This window comes from Rhinatrema bivittatum, chromosome 3, assembly GCF_901001135.1.
Source record: "Rhinatrema bivittatum chromosome 3, aRhiBiv1.1, whole genome shotgun sequence".
NCBI lineage: Eukaryota > Metazoa > Chordata > Amphibia > Gymnophiona > Rhinatrematidae > Rhinatrema > Rhinatrema bivittatum.
In genome coordinates this window covers 577,784,158-577,800,682 of record NC_042617.1, presented here as the reverse complement: position 1 = coordinate 577,800,682, position 16,525 = coordinate 577,784,158, and the positions used below count along the sequence as shown (strand labels likewise).

Below are 16,525 nucleotides of genomic sequence, written 5' to 3'. Positions count from 1 at the left end.
GTTGAGTGAAAAAGAATTTTCTCCGATTAGTCTTAAATGTGCTACTTGCTAACTTCATGGAATACCCTCTAGTCTTTCTATTATCCGAAAGTGTAAATAACCGCTTCACACCTACTTGTTCAAGACCTCTCATGATCTTAAAAACCTCTATCATACCCCCCCTCAACCATCTCTTCTCCAAGCTGAACAGCCCTAACATCTTCAGCCTTTCCTCATAGGGGAGCTGTTCCATCCCCTTTATCATTTTGGTTGCCCTTCTCTGTACCTTCTTCATCACAACTATATCTTTTTTGAGATGTGACAACCAGAATTGTACACAGTATTCAAGGTGCAGTCTCACCATGGAGCAATACAGAGGCATTATGACATTTTCCATTTTATTCATCTTTCCCTTTCTAATAATTCCCAACATTCTGTTTGCTTTTTTGACTGCCACAGCACACTGAACCGATGATTTAAATATGTTATCCACTATGCCTAGATCTCTTTCTGGGATAGTAGCTCCTAATATAGAACCTAACATTGTATAAATATAGCATGGATTATTTTTCCCTATATGCATCACCTTGCACTTAGCGAAATTCAATTTCATCTGCCATTTGGATGCCCAATTTTCCAGTCTCACAAGATCTTCCTGCAATTTATCACAATCTGAATAATTTTGTATCATCTGCAAATTTGATAACCTCACTCATCATATTTCTTTCCACTACATCTACCAGTTCACCTTTATCCACATGCTTATTAACCCCTTCAAAAAATGAAGCAGATTTGTTAGGCAAGACTTCCCTTGAGTAAATCTATGTTGACTGAGTTCCATTAAACCATGTCTTTCTATATGCTCTACGATTTTGATCTTTAGAATAGATTCCACTATTTTTCCCAGCACTGAAGTCAGGCTCACTGGTCTATAGTTTCCTGGATCGCCCCGGAGCCTTTTTTAAATACTGAGGTTACATTGGCCACCCTCCAGTCTTCAGGTACATTAGATGATTTAAATGATAGGTTACAAATCCTACCTAATAAACGAAGGATGACCGACGTGCCGCAAATGCGCGGTAGAGACCAGCTCTACCGCGCATGTGCGGGCGAGCACGTCGGTCTGAGCCAGAAAAAAAAGGGAGGGAGTGGGACTGAGGGAGAGGGAGGGAGAGAGGGAGTGGGACTGAGGGAGAGGGGAGGGAGGGAGTGAGACTGAGAGGGAGGGAGTGAGACTGAGTGGGAGGGAGGGACTGAGTGGGTGGGAGGGAGGTAGGGGGTGGTGAAGAGGGGGAGGTGAGAGACAGAGGGATGTAGCCCGTTTTAACGGGCTTAACGGCTTGTTTTAACTAATAGATCAGAAATTTCATTTTTTAGTTCCTTTAGTACCCTAGGATGCATACCATCTGCTCCAGGTGATTTGCTACTCTTTAGTTTGTCAATCTGGCCTACTATATCTTCCAGGTTCACAGTGATTTGGTTTAGTTCGTCTGACTCATCACCCTTGAAAACCATCTCCGGAACTGGTATGTCCCCAACATCCTCATTAGTAAACATGGAAGCAAATAATTCATTTAGTCTTTCTGCAAGGCCTTATGTTAATATCTTCCCTGTGAGCCCCTTTAACCCCTTGGTCATCTAATGGTCCAAAGACTCGTTCACAGGTTTCTTGCTTTGGATATATTTTTAAAAGTTTTTATTATGAGTTTTTGTCTGTATGGCCAACTTAATTTCAAATTCTCTCTTCGCCTGTCTTATCAATGTTTACACTTAACTTGACAATGCTTATGCTTTATCCTATTTTCTTCAGATGGATCCTTCTTCCAATTTTTGAAGGATGTTTTTTTTGCTAAAATAGCCTCTTTCACCTCTCCTTTTGCCTTCCTTCCACCTTTTTTAATGCATGGAATACAACTGGACTGCATGTCTAGGATTGTATTTTTAAACAATGTTCATGCCTGTTGAACACTTTTAACCTTTGCAGCTGCACCTTTCAGTTTTTTTTAACTATTTTCCTCATTTTATAAAAATTGCTGAGCAGACTGGATGAAGCATTTGGGTCTTTTTCTACTGACATTTACTATGCATTCATACAGAGGCATTACGTTATTCTCGGTTCTCTTTTTTTTCTATTAATTCCTAACATTAGATTTGACTTTTTTTTGTTTTGTTTTGGCTGCTGCAGCACACTGAACAGGGGATTTCAGTGTATTGTCCACAGTAACTGGAGTCCTTTCCTGAGTAACTCTGAGTATGGATTATACTGTATTTAGAGGGACATTTTCAAAGCCATGTGCCTGTGTAACCTCCATCGGAAAATCGCCTTTCCTCAATGCAGTTAGAAGTACACATGCTGTCCCACAATGTATATATCTTTTAGGCACATTTAAAAGAGGCATTCCCAGTGGCATGTTTAAGTCTGGGGAGGAAAATAGCTCACAGAGCACATTTTTACCTCTACCCACATTATTTTACATGGGATAGGCGCCTGTACAAAAAATAGGTGCACATGTACCCAAGGAAAGTTGCAAAACATGGTTGTTCAAAAAAGCATACCAACTCACCCAATAAACAACATAACTACATCACCCTCCAATCTACCCTCAAGAATAAACGAAATTCATCACATCTATGTTTTTTATAAATAAGAAGTGATACATAAAACTGAACTATAACCTTATACGTTATCCCCTTTGCCTAATAACAGTTTGTACCTTGTAACCCTTGTTTAACCCCCCTTATCCCTGTAACCTTATATTTTGTAAACCGTTATGACGGCGTTATTTTGACGATTCCGAATGACGATATATAAAACTCGTTAAACAAATAAAAATGAATGTACGTGTGCTCCTTCTCCTTGGAATTGGCGCAAAGTCTGCAGATAAAAAAAGCCATGGATTTTGTCCCAGTGAGGAGAGTCTGAAAATTGCTCCCGTGATTAGGATTAATTTTTTTACCTAGGTGCACCATTTTGCACTTATTGACATTACATTTCATCTGATATTTACATGCCCAGTTGTCCATTCATGCAAGGTCCCTCTACAACATTCTGCAGGCAGTACAATTTGAATGACTAACTGCTTGGGTATATTCTTCACTAGAGCAGTTTAAATGTGAGAGAGAGAGTATGTGTGTGTGTCCTTATCTGCTGTTATTTACTCTCTTACTATCTGACAACTGTCCTGTCCATGAAAGGTTAAGCACACATTTCCCATACATACACAATGTCATCTTCAACCCCTACATCGATATCATGGTGTCATCACTACACCCCAGTCCCCTTCCACAGATCGACACAGAATGCTAAGTGAAGGGGCGCTGAAGCTTTATCTACCCTGTATCCTTAGTCATTTCATAATAAAGGTGGTTCTGCTTACATTCAGCCAACTATTGCTTGCCCTGTCACCTTCTGCACCACCTTCTGCACCACAGACATTACCACCTAGGTAATGCACCCCATCTTCCATCACTGCCCTGAACTGGGATGCATGCACATGCTGGTAACTATACCATGCAAGCACAAATAGACACATCTGGAAACCAAACAGCGACTGTTCCCACTTACAATTCTTGTTCCTTTTCTAAAGGCTGCTGTGTATAAACACCAAATATCACAGGATAGCTGTTAGCTCCGTCTTGCCAGGAAAAACGGATACAGTCCCTTTGAATGTGGGTAATGCACCACTCTACCAATGGCATTGGACACAGGCATCATGTGTCCATATTCCTTACTTGATAGAGAGCCTAAAATAGCCTGAAGCCCAGTTAGCAACTCAATCAACCCCAACTACCACCCACTAGCCTTCCTCTTACAGGCCCTTGGGGCTGCTATTGGAACAAGGACAACTTTTGTAAGTCTTCCAGTCGGCTTCCAGTGTCTGGCATGTCTTGTTTTCTATCTTTCTGTGAAGAAAGGTAAGGTCCACTAGCCAACTTGGCAAACTGGGTAGATATTTAAGGTCAGACATGCTTCCCAACAAACCCACAGGACAGAAAATAGGAAAAGGGCAAACCCGTCAAATGGGATGAAATGTTACATATTATTATTTTTAGGTTATCTTTGAAGTTTCCCATGACGTCTGTCAGTTCCATTTTTCTCATGTCTGTGGATCCTTCGCCCTGCCTGACGAGTTCCTGCACAGTGAGAAATCCATCCCGATTCATGCCGGCTTCTGTGTGACTTATGTGAGCAATGCCCACTCTTTATCATTTTTCAGTGTAGGTCATACAGAAATGAAACACATTTATGTGAGACTGACTGACTGACAAATGCCCAGATGGTAACATGCGCAAATTCATTTATGTATGACTTTCCCTCATGTTTTGATGCAGTTAGGATGGTCTGCAGAGCAGGTATTAGAATTATTTCAGATTCCAAATAAAAACACAAACTCTCCTTTATTTTGTCATAGAGCAACAGATAATTAACTGCTTATGATGCAGCTCTTTTCCCTTTGATAACTTGAACTTGAAATTTGGTCATGTGGAAAATTATCACAAAAAAATTATTATTTTTATCTACATATTTTTCTTTAAGCAAAGTTACATTGTAACACACAAACACTGTCTTGTCTTTAAGGCGCAAACACATCATTATGCACATTCTGACCACCAAACTTATAAAAGAGACAATATTATATTCCCTGCCCACCCAAAAAGAGAAAGAAAACAAAACAAAAAAAAAAATAAAATTGCATCCACTTCCAAAGTCAGCTGCTAATAAAATCACAGTAAATTATTTCCATCAATAATTTACACAAATTACAAGTCTAGACATGATTGTCATCATTAGATAGTCTGAGTGCATTCTAATTCAGATTTTCTGGGTTAGGTAGGGCTAATGTCTGACTCAAACCTCAGTGCTGAGAATATATCCCATAATGAGGAATGTTGAACGCCACCATGTCAGTCAGAAAATGTGTGCTGATACGTCGCCATCAAGAGGATCCTGGACAACGGCTGCTCACTGGTTAGGAGCTCGCTTGGTTTTTACCAGCGACCTCCTTGGTTTTATTCGATAAAACGCTGCGTATGTAAGACCATAGAGTATCCTTTACACGTTGCACTACTGCTCACACTCCTTTCCCACAATCTGTTAGTCTTCCTTCTGGAATTTTCACACCAAGTATGATCTCGTCCCTTCTTAAGACAATCCACATGTGTAAAGCCAGAGGCACTGAATCACACATAAAACTTCAGTGTACTTGAAATATTTTTTTTAAAAAAGGATTTCCAGCTATATAGCGCAGTTACAAATACTCTAGTTCCAGTGCTTGATGTAGGGCTAAGAGGTCCGAATGGCTTGATATCCTCCAGAAGGGCATGTTGTGCTGTGTGAAAAAGAAAAAATTAGGTCAAGGGGAAAAAAGTTCAAGAGTGCCCTTTGGGAAAAATATACTGCAGATTATGAAATGAATGCAATTAAAGGTGCTTTGCAAAGATACAGTCTTTCTTTGTACATGCATGTGAGGTTGGCAAGGTACAAGATTCATGCAAAACAAGAACTGAATGAAACAGTCACCTCTCAATTCAGCAAAATATAACCCAATACCATCACTGCTACTGCACCTCTAAATGTCCAGAGAGTGAAACTAGTTACTTTGTGAAAACTAGGAACTGGGCAGTCTGTTGGTAAGTGTCTAAAATGACATGATTACGGAAAAAGAAGACAGACCTTTTGCAAGACATTTTCACCTAGCGCTGAATATAGGTAAGGGCTAGTATCAAATTATTATCTATAAGTCAGACACTTACACATCCCGGAGGAAGTGGCATTGCAGAGATGCTTTAGGTAGAATATAAGGAACAATCTGGAACCAGCATTTAATGCCTGATGGGTCTGCTATAAAAATACTGAGGCACATCTTGCCCATTCTCCCCTCATTTATATGAGCACCAGGCTTCAAGGTTTCTATAAACTCTAGTCAAAATGCTTGATAAGAAAGCCAAAATACTCCTTACATAATGCTCTCTCCTCTTTATCTGCTTAGCCCCCTCTATATACACCATCAAATCCCAGCTCTAAACTCAAATTCTTTGGCAAAGTGTTTCTTATCCCCGGGTCTCGCTCCCTTAACACAACGGCTGTCGTGAACCTCCCACGCATCCTTACTTATCTTTCCTGTCACTAGTCTTCTTAACCCAGTAAAAGTACAGTCCTACAGCCTTTTCTGACCATTTTCCTCTCCATTGCTTACTTTTGTACTTCTTGCGAACTCATGTTTTGAAGAAATTCCCTACATAATGAATACAAATTCAGTTTTTCATATGTCTGCCATCACTGCTGAAAAAATACAGCTTCATTCGGAATGACAGCTCAAAACCAAGTAAATCAACTGCACACAACAGCCAAATCCAGATTATGCACGTCGCATATTGGGGTTTTTCTTATTACTAAATAATTATGTTCATGGAAAATGCATTTATGTTAACAATGCTCAGTACATTTTATTCAGTATGCTTGGGTTTATACCATCCCTGTCATCATGCCTCATATCTTTCCGGTCCCTTTCACTAGCAATTCCCTTCTACACTCAAGTTTTAAATTGATATACTGTCTCTTTCCCTTCCTGTCGGGTGGTTTTATCAGCAGCACATTTGATGAAAGCTTATTCAGTTCCATCAGTCACGTAATTCTCTCTCTTTCACTCAAGCATGAGAAATTGTTCCAGGTCAGAAACACTGGTACGGAAAAGGCTGGAATGTTCTGCTGGAAAGCCACCGTGCCTTGCAGGGAGCCACACTCATTGTTCAAAGCAAATCCCTAAAGTGTGCCATTCTGCAAAAGCCATGGAAATGCAAATAAACAAACAAACAAAAAAAATAAAAAGGCTTGCGTTAGTATCTACATATCACACCAGTAGTTTCTGTGCGGCATTTTACCTTTTTTGCTGCCTGTTCTTCTTCTACACCATCCCCAATTACAACATATACTACTTTTCTGCCAAACCTTTGCATTATTCGCTCAAAGCAACTTTCTTTTCCTGGAAGATAAATGAGATAAAAGAGTTCAGCGTGAAGTTACCTGGTTAGCGGCATGCTCCTCATCTCGGGCATCTCCAACCACAACATAAGTTATGTTAGTGCCAAACCTGGACACTATACGCTCAAAACAGCTTTCTTTGCCTGAAAAACAATGCACAGGCATCGTGCGTGTGTGAATTAGCCTGCAGATTGAAACGGGGGCGATAAGAACCTGCTTGAATCAAGCACCACGGGTCATTCCCAGCCTCGCGCGCATGGCACAGCTGAGTTTCTTGCTACCTGCGGCTGATTTGGCTCGGGTTATTCCTATTCCAAACATCCAGATAGAAAAGCTGCTAGAGTATCCTTTTTTTTTTCCGGCTCTAAAGGCAGGTTGCTCTTGCCACCATTGTAATCTCAAAGCTAAGCCCTATTTAGTGTGCTTCCTGGTTTCTATTAGAACAAAAGCCGTTATTCCAATCACTATAGTCATTTTGGTTTTATATATGGGCTATATATATATAGCCCATGCAAGAAGAAATAACGTCCCCTGGGAAGCACTAAACCCCATTTAAAATCAATAATGGCAAAATTGATGGGGGAGGGGGAGGCAGTGTTTCCCCAGACCTTCAGACTAAAAGGCTGCAAAGTCCATCCAACCAGGTCAGTGACATCAGATCAGAGAATCACTCTGTGAGAGCTGACACAAACTATGATCCCTTCACTATCACTTTCTGTAGCATTTCCCCCATTTTCACTTATAGAATTCAAAAGCACACTTCCAACAGCTTCTCCCTTAAATCTGAAATCTCAGGTTCATTAAATGTATCTCCACTAGACTGTAGCAGACTAGAGGCAGCAGCAGAATCACTCGAAAAGAAAAGCTTGCATGCTCCTGTACAATCTCAGCCCACCGAAAGAACAGCAACAGGACACAAATATTACTAACGATAGCTCTTCCAGTGCATTCATCGCTTTCATCTATCCCATGTTTTTCTATTTCATGACAAGAGAACTGGTACTCGAGGTCACCCCAGATGCAGCAAAATAGAAATGTTTATTTGCAATGCACTTCTGAACTGGTTAAGTGCACTTTTTAAAATATAAAACAAGCTTCCACGTCCCATTCCGCCCAAATAAAGAAAAAAGAAAATATTTTCTTACCTATTTTAGTTGCGCTATAAATATTTTCAATAGGAAAAGCACCGCCTAAACTATACAGCAGGACTTTTGCAAGTGCTGGGATAAGCTGCGTCGTCGTTACCAAGACATTTACACAGTTACTCCTAAGGAAGAAAAAATATTTTTAAAAAGGTGTTAGCGTGCTGCTAAGATCTGCCTGAAGCCTCCATAGCCAAACAAACAACCTCCCTCCTATTCCAGTGGAAACACTGAGAGGAGAGGATCACCTTGCTGGTGGCTGAAAGGAATCAGTAAGTCTTTGCTTGGGACATTGACACTGACTTTTTTAAAAGTATTGGGGCAAAGTTAACTATTTGGGAATATTATTTAGTGTGTTTGTGTGTTTGTGCCTTTAATAGTCAGTCAGTGAATAAAACAAGTTAGACTGTTTGCATTTTTAAATAGTCAGTCAATAAGGTAGCAGTAGGTAGGCAGTAAATACACAAGTTAGACTGTTTGTATTTTTAGTCAGTCAATAAGGTAGCAGTAGGTTGGCAGTGAATAAATAAACAAGTTAGACTGTTTGTATTTAGTCAGTCAATAAGGTAGCAGTAGGTAGGCAGTGAATACACAAGTTAGACTGTTTGTATTTTTAGTCAGTCAATAAGGTAGCAGTAGGTTGGCAGTGAATAAATAAACAAGTTAGACTGTTTGTATTTAGTCAGTCAATAAGGTAGCAGTAGGTAGTGTGTTTATTTTTTAAAAGTCTGCCTGACTATTAAAGTGTCCTCCAGACTTTTAAAGAGCTAAGTGTTTTATTTAATAATAACTGAGTGCATTGTATTGAAAAACAAAAAAAAACCCCACAAAAAAAAAACCCCACAAAAAAGTAGCCAGAAGCTAGAAATAAGCTAGGAGCAGTATATACCAAAGTAAAAAAGTTGAATAGTTCAGCTCCGTTACTCACCTTGGAAAGGTGTTGAGGTAGTGTGATTAGGTTTGAATAGGGAACAACATTTGTTAATCAAGGGAGCTGTGAGTCACTCAGGCTGACTAACTAAAGTTAGACTGTTTGTAATTCCCAACCCACCCACCCCAAGCTCATCCCTTAATTTATAGGCAGGTGCCACTTGCACAAAAAAAAAACCAAAAAAAAAACCCCAACAACAAAAACTTTATTGAGAATTCGATCAGACCCCAGTAGGCCACTACCAGACATATAGTGAATTCACTAATACATTTAAAGGAACTTAGACACATTCCTACTCCCATAGCAACCTAAAACTTAACTAGGAACTGATCAAAATTGAGATGAAGGCAGCAGTCCAGCAGCAAGAGGGGGGCTTCCCAGTCTTTTGCATTGAGTGTCACATGTATGATTTTTTACCCACCGGTGAGAAGTTGTACATGTGCATGCGATGCAAAGAGCTCCTGGCTCTCAGAGAACGAGTCCGATCTCTGGAGGCTAGAGTGGCAGACCTGGAGGAGCTGAGGGAGACAGAGAGGTATATAGATGAGACCTTCAGGGACATAGTAGTCTAGTCCCAACTTCAGACTGGCAGCCCTGGTGCTGCCTTGGAGGAAGAAGGTCTCATAATGGGAGAGCACCAACCAGGTGTAGCAGGAAAGGATCCTGTAGCAAGGACCTGCTCTCTAGGTGATGCATTGTCCTTTCGCACTGAGGATATCTCCCCAAGGCCTACTGCCCAGGAGGGAAGGGTTAGGTCGGCCGTCATAGTTGGTGATTCGATTATTAGGAATGTAGATAGCTGGGTGGCGGGTGGGCGTGAGGATCGCCTGGTAACATGCCTACCTGGTGCGAAGGTGGCGGACCTCACGCGTCACCTAGATAGGATTTTAGACAGTGCTGGGGAGGAGCCGGCTGTCGTGGTACACGTGGGCACCAACGACATAGGAAAATGTGGGAGGGAGGTTCTGGAAGCCAAATTTAGGCTCTTAGGTAGAAAGATTAAATCCAGAACCTCCAGGGTAGCATTCTCTGAAATGCTCCCTGTTCCACGCGCAGGTCACCAGAGGCAGGCAGAGCTCCGGAGTCTCAATGCGTGGATGAGACGATGGTGCAAGGAAGAGGGATTCAGTTTTGTTAGGAACTGGGGAACCTTTTGGGGAAGGGGGAGTCTCTTCCGAAGGGATGGGCTCCACCTTAACCAGGGTGGAACCAGACTGCTGGCGCTAACCTTTAAAAAGGAGATAGAGCAGCTTTTAAACTAGAACAAAGGGGAAAGCCGACAGTCGCTCAGCAGCGCATGGTTCGGAGAGATGTATCTTTAAAGGATACTAATGATGCATTAGAATTAGGGCATCCCGACAGTGAGGTTCCAATAATAAGAAAAGTAGTCCAAGTGCCTGTAACTAAAAACTCACCTGAGCTAAAAAATTCTAACTTATCCCTATCAATTAAAAAGCAGAATAAAAATACAATCAAAAAACAAACTTTGAAATGTTTGTATGCTAATGCCAGAAGTCTAAGAAGTAAGATGGGAGAATTAGAATGTATAGCAGTAAATGATGACATAGACTTAATTGGCATCTCAGAGACATGGTGGAAAGAGGATAACCAATGGGACAGTGCTATACCGGGGTACAAATTATATCGCAATGACAGAGAGGAGCAGTCGGGAGGAAGTGTGGCGCTTTATGTCCGGGATGGCATAGAGTCCAACAGGATAAACATCCTGCATGAGACTAAATACAAAATTGAATCTTTATGGGTAGAAATCCCTTGTGTATCAGGGAAGACTACAGTGATAGGGGTATACTACCGTCCACCTGGTCAAGATGGTGAGATGGACAGTGAAATGCTAACAGAAATTAGGGAAGCTAACCAAATTGGTAGTGCAGTAATAATGGGAGACTTCAATTACCCCAATATAGACTGGGTAAATGTATCATCGGGTCACGCTAGAGAGATTACGTTCCTGGATGGAATAAATGATAGCTTTATGGAGCAATTGGTTCAGGAACCGACGAGAGAGGGAGCAATTTTAGATCTAATTCTCAGTGGAGCACAGGACTTGGTGAGAGAGGTAACGGTGGTGGGGCCACTTGGCAATAGTGATCATAATATGATCAAATTTGATTTAATGACTGGAAAAGGAACAGTGTGCAAATCCAAGGCTCTCGTGCTAAACTTTCAAAAGGGAAACTTTGATAAAATGAGAAAAATTGTTAGAAAAAAACTGAAAGGAGCAGCTACAAAAGTAAAAAATGTCCAAGAGGCGTGGTCATTGTTAAAAAATACCATTCTAGAAGCACAGTCCAGATGTATTCCACACATTAAGAAAGGTGGAAAGAAGGCAAAACGATTACCGGCATGGTTAAAAGGGGAGGTGAAAGAAGCTATTTAAGCCAAAAGATCTTCATTCAAAAATTGGAAGAAGGATCCAACAGAAGAAAATAGGATAAAGCATAAACATTGGCAAGTTAAATGTAAGACATTGATAAGACAGGCTAAGAGAGAATTTGAAAAGAAGTTGGCTGTAGAGGCAAAAACTCACAGTAAAAACTTTTTTAAATATATCCGAAGCAGAAAGCCTGTGAGGGAGTCAGTTGGACCGTTAGATGATCGAGGGATTAAAGGGGCACTTAGAGAAGATAAGGCCATCGCGGAAAGATTAAATGATTTATTTGCTTCGGTGTTTACTGAAGAGGATGTTGGGGAGGTACACGTAATGGAGAAGGTTTTCATGGGTAATGATTCAGATGGACTGAATCAAATCATGGTGAACCTAGAAGATGTGGTAGGCCTGATTGACAAACTGAAGAGTAGTAAATCACCTGGACCGGATGGTATACACCCCAGAGTTCTGAAGGAACTAAAAAATGAAATTTCAGACCTATTAGTAAAAATTTGTAACTTATCATTAAAATCATCCATTGTACCTGAAGACTGGAGGATAGCAAATGTAACCCCAATATTTAAAAAGGGCTCCAGGGGCAATCCAGGAAACTACAGACCGGTTAGCCTGACTTCAGTGCCAGGAAAAATAGTGGAAAGTGTTCTAAACATCAAAATCACAGAACATATAGAAAGACATGGTTTAATGGAACAAAGTCAGCATGGCTTTACCCAGGGCAAGTCTTGCCTCACAAATCTGCTTCACTTTTTTGAAGGAGTTAATAAACATGTGGATAAAGGTGAACCGGTAGATATAGTATACTTGGATTTTCAGAAGGCGTTTGACAAAGTTCCTCATGAGAGGCTTCTAGGAAAAGTAAAAAGTCATGGGATAGGTGGCGATGTCCTTTCGTGGATTGCAAACTGGCTAAAAGACAGGAAACAGAGAGTAGGATTAAATGGGCAATTTTCTCAGTGGAAGGGAGTGGACAGTGGAGTGCCTCAGGGATCTGTATTGGGACCCTTACTGTTCAATATATTTATAAATGATCTGGAAAGAAATACGACGAGTGAGATAATCAAATTTGCAGATGACACAAAATTGTGCAGAGTAGTTAAATCACAAGCAGATTGTGATAAATTGCAGGAAGACCTTGTGAGACTGGAAAATTGGGCATCCAAATGGCAGATGAAATTTAATGTGGATAAGTGCAAGGTGATGCATATAGGGAAAAATAACCCATGCTATAATTACACGATGTTGGGTTCCATATTAGGTGCTACAACCCAAGAAAGAGATCTAGGTGTCATAGTGGATAACACATTGAAATCGTCGGTTCAGTGTGCTGCGGCAGTCAAAAAAGCAAACAGAATGTTGGGAATTATTAGAAAAGGAATGATGAATAAAACGGAAAAGGTCATAATGCCTCTGTATCGCTCCATGGTGAGACCGCACCTTGAATACTGTGTACAATTCTGGTCGCCGCATCTCAAAAAAGATATAATTGCGATGGAGAAGGTACAGAGAAGGGCTACCAAAATGATAAGGGGAATGGAACAACTCCCCTATGAGGAAAGACTAAAGAGGTTAGGACTTTTCAGCTTGGAGAAGAGACGACTGAGGGGGGATATGATAGAGGTGTTTAAAATCATGAGAGGTCTAGAACGGGTAGATGTGAATCGGTTATTTACTCTTTCGGATAGTAGAAGGACTAGGGGACACTCCATGAAGTTAGCATGGGGCACATTTAAAACTAATCGGAGAAAGTTCTTTTTTACTCAACGCACAATTAAACTCTGGAATTTGTTGCCAGAGAATGTGGTTCGTGCAGTTAGTATAGCTGTGTTTAAAAAAGGATTGGATAAGTTCTTGGAGGAGAAGTCCATTACCTGCTATTAAGTTCACTTAGAGAATAGCCACTGCCATTAGCAATGGTTACATGGAATAGACTTAGGTTTTGGGTACTTGCCAGGTTCTTATGGCCTGGATTGGCCACTGTTGGAAACAGGATGCTGGGCTTGATGGACCCTTGGTCTGACCCAGTATGGCATTTTCTTATGTTCTTATTCATGTCAAAACAAACAGTGAAACATCCCTTGGGAACAAGTTTGTGGATTTTTGATTTGCTTTTAAACTGGCCTCCAGTGCAGTGGTTCCCTAATCTATTCCTTGAGAACTCCTGGCTTTCTGAATATCCACAATACATTTCCATGGGATCTGCTTATATGCAATTTTTCTAATAACCACACTAATTTGCATATTTTGGTTACCTGTGGTGAGGTGGGAGGGGCAAATGTTCCCCATGACTAAAGTGCTGCAGTTAATGGAGACACTATGAGGAAGCAAGGAAGTGGCACACGCCCCACTCCAAAATATGGCTTCCCACCCCTTTGCCACTCCAATGGCTAGCAATGGCATTAGTGTGGGGGTGGGGAGGGAAGGTGCAAGCTGGGGAATTGCCCTGAGTCCCCAAGTCGCAGAGAGCTCCACAGTCCACCAAAGGTGAAGCTGAAGGGAATATGATTCAGGCAGTCGCAATTTGCAGGCCTGCATAGTGGAAAGCAGAAAGATAATCTTTGCAGGGCCTCTGAGACATGCATGCTCATAGGACCTGCGCCAACTTTGCCCCCTCTTCCTGCTTGTGTTTCCTAGATAACAGGATACCTGTGCCAGGAGAATGGGACTGGGTCGCCACAAAGCTTATGAGTTCATATGTCTCACAGGCCCCGTGAAGATTCTCTTTCTGATCTCTGCAACGCCAGCCTAAAAGATCACTGCTACCAGACCAGGAAGTCCCTCAGGCCACAGGAGAAGGGAATCTAGCTGACTGGTTCCACAATACACTGAGAATTTCTTCCATTTGAAACTGTAGGATTTTCTGATTGATGGTTACACCACCTCCTTGGGAAGGAGTAAGAAGTCTACTGTGCATTCAACATCCATGCTAAGAGGGCCAGCAATGGCAGATTCAGATGGCAAAGTCTGCTGTCTTCCTGCATGATGGAAGTTGAAGACATTGCCAATGGAATTAGAGACTGAACTGAGCAATAGATGAGATAAGGATTCCACACTTGCCATGGCCAGGCCAGCGCTATTAAGATTACTGTTGCTTTTTCCTGAAAGTCCTGGTGATGAGAAGCATTAGCAGGTAGGCATTGAGCAGACTGATGCTCCTATATAGCACAAAACTGTTGGGAGCTGATATGTAGCTGTTCAGATGTGAGAAGTAGAACTTCTCAACTTTTCTATTGTCTTGTGAGGAGAACAGGTCAATCACTGATGTTCCCCAGTGACTGGACAAGTTGCCCTTGACCTGTTGATCCACAGGCCACTTGTGCATTTGTATCAGTCTCTTAATAAATTCTGGATTCCTGTGGAGATGGGTTTTGTGCTGTCCTGACCATGACCAGATTTGAAGGGCCTCATGGCAGACGGCATAAGAGCTTGTATTTCTCTGCTTGTTTATCTAGGGCATGGCTACTTGGTTGTCCATCTGGATCAAGCTTCTGTTTCTGAAAAGAAGGTGAAAGCCCTTACAGCACAGTGGATGGCTCGTGGCTCCAAGAGGCTGATTTGCTGATAACTCTCCACTAGGGACCATGATCCCTGGGTCCATGCCACTCTGGTGTGCACTGTCCACACCTTGGTGGAGACATTGGTAGAAAGAGTTACTTGATGCAATGGGATGCGAAGTGAGAGACCACCTTTAAGAACCACAGGATTCATCCATCACCGAAGGGATGCCCTAATCTCAGGGGTCATGGAGATTTGGTAGGATAATAGTTGCTAGATCTGATCCCACTGACTTCGGAGACCCTAGTGAAGGCCATGAATATACACACAAATTAGAAGAATTACATGCACTGCATCAATAATGTTACCGAGAAGAACCAGGATTGAACTTGCTGACACTTGGTTCTGCTGAAGAAAGACCTTTATAGGCTCGTCATCAATGTGGCTCTTTCAATGGGGAGAAACACTTTTTCCTGAAGCATGTGAATCCTATGAACTGAATTATTTGAGATGGAACAAGATTTGACTTGGCAAAGTTGACCAGAAAGCACAGGGACTGAAGAAGACATGTGGCCAATATTGCATGGCATTCTGTGAACAGACTTGGGGCTGTTGAGAGGCCAAAGGAGAGCATCTTGCATTGGTAGTGCACATCTTTCACCACAAACCTAAGGAACTTCCAATAAGTAGGGTGAATAGGATGGTGTATATACATGTCTTTCAGATCCAGAGCACACATCCAGTCCCTCCATGGAATGAAAGGAAGAATCATCTGCAGGGAGATCATCTCAAACCTTTTTCAAATGAGCATCTTGTTCAGTCTCCACAAGTCCAATATAGGCCTTGATTTCTTGCGCTGAGTAATAACACCTCGCTCTAGGAAGAGGAGCAGCTCTGCTGATCAGCCTCATGCTAGGGCTTTGGGATCTTGCCCACTGGCATCTTCTTCAGGGCCTCCATCTTACATAGAACATAAGATATGCCATACTGGGTCTGACCAAGCCATGTATCTTGTCTCTAACAGTGGCTTGTCCAAGTCACAAGTACCTGGCAAGTGTCTAAACTATAATAGATCCCATGCTACTAATGCTGGCAACAAGCAGAGAGTATTCCCTATTGATTAATAGTAATTTAAAGACTTTTCTTCCAGGAACTTAGCTTTTTTAAACCCAGCTACCCTAAGGGGCGGATTTTCAGAGCCCTGCTCGCCGGGAAGCCTATTTTACATAGGCCTACCGGCGCGCGCAGAGCCCCGGGACTCGCGTAAGTCCCGGGGTTTTCGAAGGGGGCGTGTCGGGGGGCGGGCCCGAACCGCGCGGCGTTTTCGGGGCGTGTCGGGAGCGTTCCGGGGGCGTGGCTACGGCCCGGGGGCGTGGCCGCGCCCTCCGGACCCGCCCCCAGGTCGCGTCCCGGCGCGCAGGAGGCCCGCTGACGCGCGGGGATTTACGCCTCCCTCTGGGAGGCGTAAATCCCCCGACAAAGGTAAGGGGGGGGTTTAGACAGGGCCGGGCGGGTGGGTTAGGTAGGGGAAGGGAGGGGAAGGTGAGGGGAGGGCAAAGGAAAGTTCCCTCCGAGGCTGCTCCGATTTC

The 16,525-nt window shown here is 42.3% G+C and overlaps 1 protein-coding gene across 4 annotated transcripts in view; it reads right to left on the bottom strand.

Moving 5' to 3' along the window:
- Window positions 1-4,358: 4,358 nt before the first annotated feature.
- The window catches only part of LOC115088384 (eyes absent homolog 4), a 193,984-nt gene continuing 181,817 nt past the window's right edge, over window positions 4,359-16,525 (bottom strand). For 2 of the 4 annotated variants that reach the window (XM_029596600.1, XM_029596601.1), the window contains exons 13-15: window positions 8,107-8,228; window positions 7,004-7,104; window positions 4,359-5,309 (exon numbers count right to left, since the gene is read on the bottom strand). In XM_029596600.1, the coding sequence (XP_029452460.1) occupies window positions 5,229-5,309; window positions 7,004-7,104; window positions 8,107-8,228 (304 nt within the window). In that variant the 3' untranslated portion in view covers window positions 4,359-5,228. Of the gene's footprint in view, window positions 5,310-6,861; window positions 6,963-7,003; window positions 7,105-8,106; window positions 8,229-16,525 lie in introns of all 4 variants that reach the window. The other 2 variants (XM_029596599.1, XM_029596602.1) reach the window with 1 other exon arrangement.